The sequence below is a fragment of the Zeus faber genome, assembly GCF_960531495.2.
Source record: "Zeus faber genome assembly, chromosome: 6".
NCBI lineage: Eukaryota > Metazoa > Chordata > Actinopteri > Zeiformes > Zeidae > Zeus > Zeus faber.
In genome coordinates this window covers 34,104,720-34,116,783 of record NC_137201.1, presented here as the reverse complement: position 1 = coordinate 34,116,783, position 12,064 = coordinate 34,104,720, and the positions used below count along the sequence as shown (strand labels likewise).

The 12,064-nt window shown below is 43.6% G+C and overlaps 2 protein-coding genes across 3 annotated transcripts; one reads left to right on the top strand and one right to left on the bottom strand.

The window, feature by feature from the left end:
• The first annotated feature begins 2,411 nt into the window (after positions 1 to 2,411).
• Positions 2,412 to 4,148, top strand: nrg4 (neuregulin 4). 2 transcript variants are annotated; one of them, XM_080002570.1, is made up of 5 exons: positions 2,412 to 2,684; positions 2,913 to 2,967; positions 3,198 to 3,291; positions 3,429 to 3,581; positions 3,724 to 4,148. In XM_080002570.1, exons 2-5 carry the CDS (start codon positions 2,958 to 2,960, stop codon positions 3,794 to 3,796), a joined length of 330 nt encoding a protein of 109 aa, XP_079858696.1. In that variant the 5' UTR covers positions 2,412 to 2,684; positions 2,913 to 2,957; the 3' UTR covers positions 3,797 to 4,148. The 2 variants fall into 2 exon arrangements, with proteins under 2 accessions (XP_079858696.1, XP_079858697.1); XM_080002571.1 differs by having other exon boundaries at positions 2,412 to 2,799.
• Positions 4,149 to 4,493: 345 nt separating this feature from the next.
• Positions 4,494 to 9,132, bottom strand: lactb (lactamase, beta; the record flags this gene model as incomplete). Its single annotated transcript, XM_080002966.1, has 6 exons — positions 4,494 to 5,767; positions 6,807 to 6,972; positions 7,085 to 7,397; positions 7,512 to 7,702; positions 7,793 to 7,859; positions 8,833 to 9,132. The coding sequence occupies 6 exons, from the start codon at positions 9,130 to 9,132 to the stop codon at positions 5,242 to 5,244; spliced, it is 1,563 nt and encodes a 520-aa protein (XP_079859092.1). The 3' UTR covers positions 4,494 to 5,241.
• Between the last annotated feature and the right edge of the window lie 2,932 nt (positions 9,133 to 12,064).

Below are 12,064 nucleotides of genomic sequence, written 5' to 3'. Positions count from 1 at the left end.
AATAATAATAATAATAATAATAATAATAATAATAATAATAATAATAATAATAATAATAATAATAATAATATTATTATTATTATTAATAATATTAATAATAATATAAATAATAATATTAATATTAATAATAATAATAATAATAATAATAATAATAAGAATAATAATAATAATAATAATATAAATAATAATATTATTATTAATAATATTAATAATAATAATAATATAAATAATAATATTAATATTATTAATAATAATAATAATAATAATAATATAAATAATAATAATAATAATATTAATAATAACAATAATATTAATAATAATAATAATAATATAAATAATAATATTAATATTAATAATAGTAATAATAATAATAATAACGTGTCTTTCGCTTTCTTCTGTTTATTCTTGAGGCGTCGAAGTAAAATCTTTTGAAAAAAGACGTAAACGCGCCCGCGCTTCGCCCCCTGTGGTTCACGCGGTTCCTCGCGAGAACTGCGAACCACGGCCGAGATTCACGCGGGAGATCAGCCGGTCGATCGAGAACCCGGATGCGTGAGCGCCGCCGCCATCTTGGCACGGTGTTCATTCTGTTCGCCAAAACAACCTTATTATTATTATTATTATTATTATTATTATTATTATTATTATTATTATTATTATTATTATTATTGTCATGTTTCTCAGAAATGCCGGTTCCTTGCCGCATATGTGGGCAAAAACCGTTTTCATTAGCTAGGGGTGCGAGGTTATGTGGGGATAAATTAAATCAATTGAAACCGGGAATATAAGAAACATATGTGGAAAACAACCTACATGTGTACAGTTATATACTTTTTATGGGATGATCAAAATCAACATTTTCTATTATGATTAATATGCTCATTCGTTTGGGCAAATGTCATATTCACTGTAGCACGTGGAGAAGTAGCAAGCCCTTTATTTGGTTTATAAATGATTTCAAGTTATTTTTCTCAAGACTTAAAAATGTAATCTAGAAAAATAGTAAATAATTGAGGAAGAAAGAAGAAAGAAGAAGACACAGTCTTTAATCGTCACACGACACTCCACAACACATGCTTGCACACACACACACACATGCTTGATGGTGGCCGGTGAAATGGATCCTCTGCATTGAACCATCCTGGCTTGTCCTTCCTCCGGGGGCACAGCCAGGAGCAGTGGGCAGCGTACGTGGACGCGCCCGGGGACCAGGTGATAAGTGTCCATCGCTGGTCACACCATGATGGTGCATGTTTTTGGTGGGGGTCCTTACTGACGTGAGGTGGAGGAAACCCCATGTGAGCACGGGGAGAACATGCAAACTCCACACAGAAAGGCTCCTGTTTTTTGGAAGATGGGAGCCTTTCTGTGTGGAGTTTACATGTTTTAACATAATGTTGCATGTGGAGTTTGGATAGATCTAGTTTCTTGTTTTGATGCCTCGAAGTCCTTACTCCTGTTTTATTATGTTCTCATTGTGCCCTGCGACTAAGAAATGACTCATTTCTATTTTTCTATAATAGTGTTTTATAAATCACCCATATTTTATTTTCACTTATTTTGACATTTACTTGTATTATATGTATGTATTCTCTACGAGTTCTTGTATGTTCTTTAATGTCTGTATAATAAAATAACAATTAAAACTGTACAGCCACATATAAATAGGTATCATTATAAAGCGTCGTTCGACATTTAACAGTGTAATTGTTAACCTCCCTGCAGCAGCGCAATTAGTCAAACACCGTGTCAAGATGGCAGCGGTGTTGACGTAAAGCCCATAATAGCCCCCCTCTCAAGTATGATCTTAATGTTAATTCCTTAATATCTGTCAAATAAAATGAAAATTGGCATTTCACTATAATCTTGTGTTTATCTCAGATGCATTTCTATTTTATTTGTTGGTTTGTGTGTGAGATCAGTTTTTAATTTATATATATATAAAAAAAAAATACAAATAAAATATATACTCGCATAAAACATTACGCCCATAAAGCCGCTGACACGGCCAGTTTTAAAATTGCCTCGTTTGGGAGTTACCTTGATGGGAATAGTATCCTTCTGGCAATAGCGTTAGGGTTCTTGATGAGCCACCTAACGGTTCAAAAACCAAGTTAGTAGTTTCATGCCAAAAAGGAAGTCGAGAGAAATGCAACTGTACCTCAGGTGAAGTTCCCACGATTCCATTCATGCTCATAATTCCAGAGGCTGCTGCATGCCTGTCATTCTTTCCACCAAACCCAGACTGTGTTCAGACTGAACATCATCCCCATTCACGACTTTATGCAAAACAAATCCACTTGTTTGTTAAAAAAAACACAAAGAAAAAAAATATATATATTTATCAAGTCAAAAGAATTCTGAATAACCCTGCATTTTGACATTGAAACCCCATTTCTAGACATGGCACAGCTGACGTCTTTGGGAATATGTATCAAATACACAATAGAACAGTTTCCTCAGACATTAACACTAAATTACACAGAATGACAGGTTATGACATTTAACACGCCATTTCCAATGTGGACAAACTGCAATCACAACATATTTTCTCCCTGGAGGAACCCGCCCACAACACAGTGATGCAGAAACCCAACAAAAGGCTGCTCAGTTATTTTGGGCCTTCACTATGACTCACCTCGGGAACCTGTGCTAACCTCCGGGACCTGGGATTTCACCACTCGGTAAGCAGGCTCTACTACTCGCTTTATTCTGCCGAGGTGACGAAACCTCCCTGCGTTACCGCTCAGTTTGCTTCACAAAACTTAAAGAGCTGGAGAAGAAATCGATCTAAAGGATGTAGGTGTCTCATCAAGGGACCTGTGCTCTTCTGGTTTATACATCATGTTGTTGTTTTAGGGGAAACCCTTGACCTCTACAATTCCTGTGAAACTTGATTTTCCGTGTTTTAGGTTTTTGTTAACAACGGACAACAGCAAGCCGGAACGATCTCCCAAATGATGGCAGGTAGATACAAGATGATTTATTTTAATCGTCTGGAATGAACGTCTTGTCGAGGCTGGTTTCAGTCACCGATTGGATAAAAATCACAGGAAATTGTGTTTTGCATTTTCAAAGTTAACCAGATTGACATGGACTTGTGTTCTTGGAGGCAACTCAAGCTAAGAGCCTGGAACACTGTGCTTGGTAATGGATCAGTCGTCACTCCCGGATATGATTCCTTGTTTGTAACTCAGAACACGGCGAGCTCTGCAGCGACCTGGATAACTCGTACTGCATGAACGGTGCAACGTGCTACAGGATCCCTTCCATCAACACGCTGTCCTGTGTGTAAGTCACTACGTTACATTTGCAGGAAAGGACGTCGCCCCCAGCTCAAACTGCTATCTGGAATACAGTTTTTCTTTTAGCCATCGGCTCTCCCCGCTGACAGCTGGGCTTTATTTTTTATTTCCGTCTTCCCTCAGGTGCAGTGAGAGCTTCAGGGGCAGCAGGTGCGAGCAGTTCCAGCTCCTCAGAACCTCCGGCGGCGCAGAGCAGGCGGGGTTAATTGCGGCCGTGGTGATCGTCACCGTCCTCGTCCTGACAGCCCTGGCGTTCGTTATCTACAGCGCGTGGAAGTGAGTGAGGCCGAGCGGCGAGAGGCACTCGTTGTCCGTCTTAATGAAAAGCCTACGGCGCATCCGCGTTAAATAGTCTTGACAATGTTCTGTGTCAAAGTGTAATCCTCCCCAAAATGATGGGATGTTTGTGTCTCCACAGAGTTCTGAGAACCAAAGCACAGAGCCAGCAGAGCAATCAGCAGCAGTACTGGGAGATAAAACCCAGAGTATGACCGTCTCCAGCTACACACCTACTAGGTGTGTAGCCGTGTGCTGAGAGTGAGTTTGGCACCTGATGCTGCTCAGGACGTGGCGATGACGGCCAAACAGACGAGCTGCCGCCTTCCACCGACCCTCGCTGACGGTGATAATCTGTCTGGATCACACTTTAACACATTCACTGCTGAGACGCGGCCTCGGCATTTCTGGATAAAAACAGAGAAGAGTTAAGAGGGCGATGAACGGCCTTTAAAGTTAAATATAATTATATTCAGCCTTTTCTTGTGTATTAACTTAGCTGTGATGTATCAATGGTCTTGGTAAAAATAAATTATGCTATTTATTATGTTGCTTTGCTCAGCAATAAATTTGACGTCAGAAGAAGAAAACTCTTTGCATCATTAAATCTGCAATTTTCCTCCGGGGATGAATGAAGTATCCCTTGATCTAATGAGTGTAATATGATGTACACAAACCATACCCACTTGTTTTACAATGTGATTATTGGTGTGTGAGGAAACCATTAACACAGACCTATTAGAGCTGCATGTGATTTATTTTTGAGGATATTATTACCTTTGAATTGCTGAAAGTACTGGTTTCGGCCATTTATTTACAACTTAAAAGATAAAAACGCCGGACGTCCTTTTGTTGTGTAAACTATTGCTACCACCTGGTGGTAATTTAAACGCACCGATGTAAAAGACAAAACAAAATCAAAAACATTTATTACATGTCTGGACACGTTTGGCAGTTAACAAAATTCAATAGAGATTCATTTGGAAAAAAAAAAAAAAAAAGGTGTGTAGAGCGAGATAATTGACAGTGAGTTCCAGTTGGACAGGTTGATGATGGATCACTCCGCTTAACATGATTCTGGAGGGTTTCTCAACCTTCTCTTGGCTCATGCCGAAACGGTTGAGAAGGTCCTGAAATTCTTGCAATTAGTGCGAGTGACAATTAGATGATATTATTTTGACCCCAGCGACACTAATTATGTTAGGCTCAGAAAGGATCTTTCGTTGTAGAAGTAATATACTTTAAAAAGTGATATAACTGGTCTAAGTGCAGACATTCACTTTGCATATTAAGAAACTGTCACGTGAGAAGCATCACATCGGCAGCTTTTATGATATCATAGGGCCTGGAGGGAGCTCCAAATGCATCATATAGAAATTACGATATATTTCAAAACCTATCCAACTACATTTTGCATTAAAAAAGTATATATATCAAATATACATATATCACTCTTAGAAATGTCCCACGACCCTGTGTGCATGTGAAGTGACCCCGTACGGGGTTGAACAGTTACAGTAAACAAACATCGTCTCAAATGAGCATGAGTTGATAAGCAGCCTCCTTCCAGCGTCACCTGGAGCTGGTGCTGTTAAACTGTTTGTTGGCACGGCAGTGATGACCTGCTGGATCCAAGCCTGGTAGTGGTGTGGACATTCCTTTACTGACTTTTAGCTTTTTCAAACTCATGAGCTACCTTCAAGGCCATGCCATTGAGTCCCACATTTTGCATGTTGGTGATAATGGTGACCACGATCCCCTCGGGGGGGACAGGGGGCGGGATTTGAGGATCAACCGTCCTTTCACCGGGTAAAACTAATAGCACACTGCTAGCCCCCACAGCACCCCCTGTGTGTGACACATAGTGCCTGCGCCTCCTACACTGGCCATACTTCTGCATTTTCTCCACCACTAACCAGCCTTGGGCGTACAGACCGTCCTTATCCCAACTGGCCTCGGTCCTGTCCACCGGGGCCCACAGGTCGCGGGCGGTGTGGGGTTTGAGGAGGCCCGGCAGGAGGCCGCCGGTGTCTTTCAGGTGGGCAAGCTGATAGCTGTACAGCAAGGCATTACCAAACAACAGCAGATCTCCAGCGGTGGAAAGGAAGCCTCCACCCGCCCACTTGTAGGAGTTGTCTACGTATGGGCAGTTCACAACGTGCCCTTTCTTGCTGAGGTGATAATATCTGCAAGAAAAGATAAATCACAATTAAAAACTGGATTTATTACAGCAGCTACATCTCTGTATCACAACCTCAGCACCAAGAGGTCAAAACGGGAAAAAAAACATCAACAGCAAAGTAAGGGATAATGTGCAGCCACAGGATCATTATCGCAGCAGAATAACCCCAGACCGTGTGATCAGGTCTGGATCAGCCTGAAGGGGATTATTTTGCAATCACCTCCTCCATCACCATCTGGTACTCTGCTGCAACCACCAAGGACAAGGGCAGACTACAGCGTGTAATTCCCTCTGCTGAGAAGGTGATTGGCTGCAATCTACCATCTCTCCAGGACCTGTACGCCTCCGGGGCCTGTACGCCTTCCAGGGCCTGTACGCCTTCCAGGGCCTGTACGCCTCCAGGGCCTGTACGCCTCCAGGGCCTGTACGCCTCCAGGACCCTGAGGCGTGCAGTTCAGATTGTGGCTGACCCTTCCCACCCTGGACACAACCTGTTTGAAACCCTTCCCTCCGGCAGGAGGATGCTCCAACAAGGCCAAAGCCTCTAAACCTCTCCCCACAAGAACAGTTTCTTCCTGTCTGCAACTGGCTTCATCAACAAGGCCCAGGACCCCCACTGAAACCGACCCCCCATAGATACTACACAGCCTGTACGCCTTAAATTGAATGGGAATGTTAATGTGTTACATTAACGCACATTGCTCATTCTTCTGGACTATTATACGTGGACATTGCACAAACTGTTACACTTTAGACTGAACATTTGCACATTCCTGCACAAACTGTACAGCTTTATTTAAAAAAACAAAACAAAAGAAACAGTCTTATTTTACATATTCTTTTATATTTTACCTATTGTTTTACATTTATGTTTCATGTATGCACCGAACACCAAGACAAATTCCTTGTACATGTGAACTTACTTAAGCAATAACGAAGACTCTGATTCTGATTTATTAAATGGCTCCTTAGAGAATGAATGAATAACATGACACAGAAGGTTGATTTAATGGTTGTATAAGAGGCGCTTGGTTGCAGGTTACCTGGAGCGGTGGTAAATGATCGGATCGTTCTCGTCAGGCACGGTGTTGAGCATCCCCACTTCACGGAACAGGCTCATCATGTGATCCAGGAAGCGCTGGCCCGCCGCCCGCTCCACCACGGCGCTGAGTAGCGTGAAGGCGTGCGTGGAGTACAGGAAGGTGGTGCCTGTTTTAAAAACACTGTTAGAAATATAACAGGCCGACGGCATCTAAACTTATGGCCTCATAAATACACTTTCTACGAGGGAGAGAAAACGTGTTTTTTCTTGATTTCTCACCAGGTTTGAAAATTAATGGATCCTCCTTGAACAGGTCCAAGGCCTGGATGACGTTTTCAAAGTTGTCTTTAAGGTAGTACTCCGTGTGCTCAAACTCCTTCTTCTTCTGCGCCGTTTTGCTTTCTTTGCTCTTTGCAGCACTGTTTTCCCTGTTAAGTTTCTCTTCCTTTTCATTCGACGTCTTCTCCTCTTTGTGTGGCGGTCTTAGTGGTCTCTTGGCCTTCTCCCGGTCCTCTCTCAGCTTCTCTGCATCTTTCTCGTAGTGCCGAATTCCACTGAGGTGAGAGAGAATCATGCGAGGGGTGATGGTGACCTGAAAGGCACAAGTAGTAAGAAATCAGAAGCGTTCCACGGTGTTGGATGCAGAAGATGAGTTGGACATCGTGGGCAACCTGGCCGGTGGATCTGCAGAATTCAAGGAACTTACATCTTCTCCGCCAAACTTCTTCTCAGGGAACTCTGGGACATACTTCTGGACCGGGACGTCCAGCTCCAGTTTTCCTTCTTCGCAGAGACGAGCGACAGCAGCCGCTGTGAGGCATTTGCTGATGCTGGCGATCCGCATCACGGTCTCCGGTCGGCACGGAATGCGGTTCTCCAAATCAGCGTAACCAAATCCTGCGTGAAAATCACGTTTGACATAAACGGTGACATTTTCATTTCGAATTAATACAAAACGTATAGAAATATTTCTTACAGAACACCGACCTTCACACCAGACCTGCACGCCATCCACTGACACCCCGATCACCATTCCGGGGGCACAGACCTCATCCTGGGAATAAGACAACTGACCATAAATGACCATGAAGAGATAATAACTCACATAAGAGGAAATGGAAATAACCATAACCCAAATAGTGCTGGAAGGTAACAGAGGATGTGTACTTTGTTACAGTAATTGATTTCATTTTTCAAATATAAGCACATTGACTTTCAGATACGTTTGTCTTTTAGTCCGTTTAATTTCAAAGCAGATATCAAATACTTTCAAAAAACAAGGCCCTTGTGGCTGGGTGGGCTATCTCGCCGGTTGCGGTACGACAGGCCTCGCCTTTACACAGGGCGTGGGTGGGCATGGGGGCACCACCGGCTCGCCTGCTGGGCAGGCTGTCGGTCTGTCTGCCCCGGGCCAGGCGCCTGCGGGCTGGATTCTGCGCTTGCGGGTGCATCTTATGCCTGCGCGTGGAGGTGGGTTATACTTGAATGTGTGCACTTCAGGGGTGCAGGGTCATTTCGTGGTCTTTGGGACTGGTTTGTGCACCTCGAGTCACGTGGGTGTTGCTCTGTGGGTTCTCGGCTTCTCTGTGGGTTCGAGGGTCTTCTGTGGCTGCGGTGCATTGTGCTCATTGAGTGTTCTTGCAGTCATGGGGTGTCTGCACGGCTCGTGGTTCGGCTGCAAGGCCTTTTCCGCTGCTTGAAGGCACTACGATATAATTCTGACCTCATACAAACTTCTGGAACTAATTGGGACCACTCCTGTGCACTCTTAAAACAAAAGACTACAAATATTGTTGAAAACTCCCATTTTGCCGCTCAAACTGCAATAAAATAGTCAACAAATAAAGATCCCCTCTCACTGAGAGGTCCTACTGCTCTGAAAGAGATAGTACAAATAGAAAACTTAAAGTAAAAATAATAACAAAAGGAATATAATAAAAATGAATAAGAAAAATAGAAATCTATATGGAGCATTTAAAAAAGAAAGAAAGTGAGTGCAAAACAACATGGTGTACCTGCACTCCTACCTTCACCCGCTGCACCAGGTCCCTGCTGGCGGTGATAGCAGCCCAGTATCTGCTGCCCCTCCCCGGGTCTGGAGCTCCGTCGCCGCAGAAGCTGCTGGCGGTCTGGGTGTACTGTCTCAATGCTAATGCTAAAGCTACACCCGCGGCCACACCGTAGCCCCAGAGCGGCGCCGCTCTGGACCCGGAGCCTGTGGAGGAGAAGCCTCGGTGCGGAGGCTGCGGGCCGGAGGAAGAGCGCCCAAACACCGCAAGACGGTGCCGGGGCCAGAGCCGGAGCGGCGGCAGAAACCACCGCGACATGGCAGCGGGCTGGCGGCAAGCGGCTCGTAGCAGCAGCGGCTCGTAGCGGCTCCAGAGTCTCTACAAGTCGCCGGACGACGTCACCCGCTCATCTCATATCAGTGGCTCAGTGGTTCGTGTGCGTCAAGCACAGTGGTTGCACCTTCAGCCACGTAAGACACAGAGAAATGTTTCGCCAAATAATCACAAACTCACTACGGGGACATCGTATATTGGAAGTAAAAAAGTAAAAACAAATAAATCTGCAAGGGGGGATCAAACAAACTATTTAAATATTAACAAGATAAAACAAACTATTTACATATCAGAGAACTAATTACTCTATACTGTGTAGTGTAATGGAAACATATAAATGACTTCTAAATATATTTCTTAAACTTTAAACAAAGCAGATTGTCCCTTCTGTAAACAAATTACAATCCTAGACATGCATTGATCAATCCACCAGGAAGCAAGGTGGGAATTTCACATCCATACACTAATTATTTAAATTCCTTTAGAAGAAGACCCCCCTCTGCTATGTTGCCACTCAGTCTCCCTCTCAATATACATGTCTGGAACCCCCATGAGTGTTCGTTCTGTATCAAATATTTTCCTCATGAAGTATGTCAGAACTTAGGATGACACGCCGTTGGAAGTGTGTCTAAGTTTCTTGTTTAATTCAGTAGAATATATCCATCAATAGAATCCAATTTGCATTTTTTGGTAGCGGAGCCAGGTTAATCTCACCAGATCCGCATTAAAAATGCCACAACAGTATATATTATACATTTATTACACACATATTATACACATCTGATGAGATGCAGGAGGAGCCGGGCCAGGAAGCACTCCATAGAGCCCAGAGCCTCCATGTGGCACAACCAGCTCCCCCAAGTCTCTCCCTGGGGAAGGTTTGAATCAAGTGGCCACCGGCCTGCAAGACGACAGTTTGGAAGCAGTTCGACGATCACGTCGACAAGGTGCTTGAAGCATCTGTGAAGGGAGATGTGGATCAGAGGCTGGGTAATGACAACCATCATCATCAGTCTTGCCCAAGAGAGGTTCGGTGCAGAGGAGAAAAGACGTGCTCAGACACCTTACAGCATGAACCAGAGGGCAGCGAAGACCCACAAGATCCGACAGGAGCTTAAGTCCCTCATGAAGGGGCACAAGGAAGCCAGCGAGGAGCAGCGCCTTCCTTTGGCAGAGTTGCGGGACATCTTGAGGAAGAGGCTGATGACTCTGCTCAGAATGGCATCGAAGGCGAGAACCAGAAAGCATGCTTCGTTCATAGCCGATCCCTTTGGCTTCACCAAATCGTTGCTGCGGCAGAAGTGAGATGGAAATCTGGTCTGCTCAAAGGAGGAGATAGATCTAAACATTCAGAACACCTACAGTGACCCCAACAGACAGATGGAGCTGGGCCAGTGTGACATCCTTGTAGACCCACCACCTCCTACCAAGGACTCTCGGTGAGGGCCGATACACCTGGCGCCATAACCGGGTGCTGAAACCGATTGCAGAAGCCATCAGCAAGGGGATCAGCAGCTGCGGCCGAGTACGCAACACCACCAGCGCAATCGCTTTTGTTAGAACAGGAGTGCAGCCAAGGGCAGGACACAAGAGGGCGGCAGCAAGGATCCTGTCAACGGCCCAGGACTGGCAGCTCTCAGTGGACCTGGAGAAACAGCTGAGATTCCCGCAGCACATTGTCAGCACCACCCTGAGGCCGGATTTACTTCTGGTCTCTGAGGCCACCAAGACTATTGTCATCATGGAGCGGACAGTGCCATGGGAGGACCGCTTGGGGGAGGCTCATGGAAGGAAGCAGACCAAATATGAACATCTGGTCATCAACTGTCAAGAGCAGGGCTGGAAGGCGAGGTGCATGCCCATTGAAGTGGGCTGCAGAGGATTTGTGGGTCACTCACTCCACAGAGCCCTCAGTGTACTGGGCATCACAGGAGGAGCAAGGAGTAGAGCCATCAAGAACATCACCGCAGCAGCTGAGAAAGCCTCAAGATGGCTCTGCATCCGGAGAGAAGGTCCATGCGGACAAGCGAATGCCACCTGAACACACACCGTGGTCCAATCAACCGTGGTGAGGTCGCCTGGGAGAGGGTGTATGATGTTGAGAGACCCGAAACACCCGAGGACACCAGGTTACATCACTGATGATGTGTTCAGGTGCATTGGAAGATCTATTCAAGAACAATTATCGGGAGTCAACAATTTATGATCTAAAACTCAATTTATTCATGCAAAAATATTTATGAATCAATATCTATTTGTAAAGAGGATATCGCCCTGACAAGGTAAAATGCTATTCGGGGAATAGGCAAAATAACTGTTAACAAAGAGTAAAACAAGGTTTCTTTGATTCATTTCTTGGACTGCACAATAACTGTTATGCATTCTATGTATTCCATTTTTTAACTTTATGCATTCTACATATTCTATTTATTAACTTTATGCATTCTATGTATTCCATTTTTTAATTGTATGCATTCTATTTATTGATTTTATGCATTCTATGTATTGTATTTATTAACTGTATGCATTCTATGTATTCCATTTTTTTACTTTAAGCATTCTATGTATTCTTTTTATTAACTTTATGCATTCTACGTATTTTATTTAATAACTTTATGCATTCTACCCATTAATTTTTTTTCCACTTCACGCATTCTATTTATTAACTATGCATTCTACATATTCAATTTTTTTACTTTATGCATTCTACGTATTGTATTTATTAACTTTATGCATTCTATGTATTCTATTTTTTTACTTTATGAATTCTACGTCCTTCTATAATGTCTTTCTTTGCACTTTTTTAAAATATATATTTATGTTGTTTATAGTGCTTACCCTTATATGCTCTCTATTTCCTGCTGTCCCCTTTTTGCTGCTGTAACAATGTAAATGTCCCCGTTGTGGGACTAATAAA

Coding starts and splice junctions, on each gene's coding strand:
- nrg4 (XM_080002570.1), top strand. Junction 3,292..3,428: donor ATCAACACGCTGTCCTGTGT/GTAAGTCACTAC, acceptor GTCTTCCCTCAG/GTGCAGTGAGAGCTTCAGGG. Junction 3,582..3,723: donor GTTATCTACAGCGCGTGGAA/GTGAGTGAGGCC, acceptor GTGTCTCCACAG/AGTTCTGAGAACCAAAGCAC.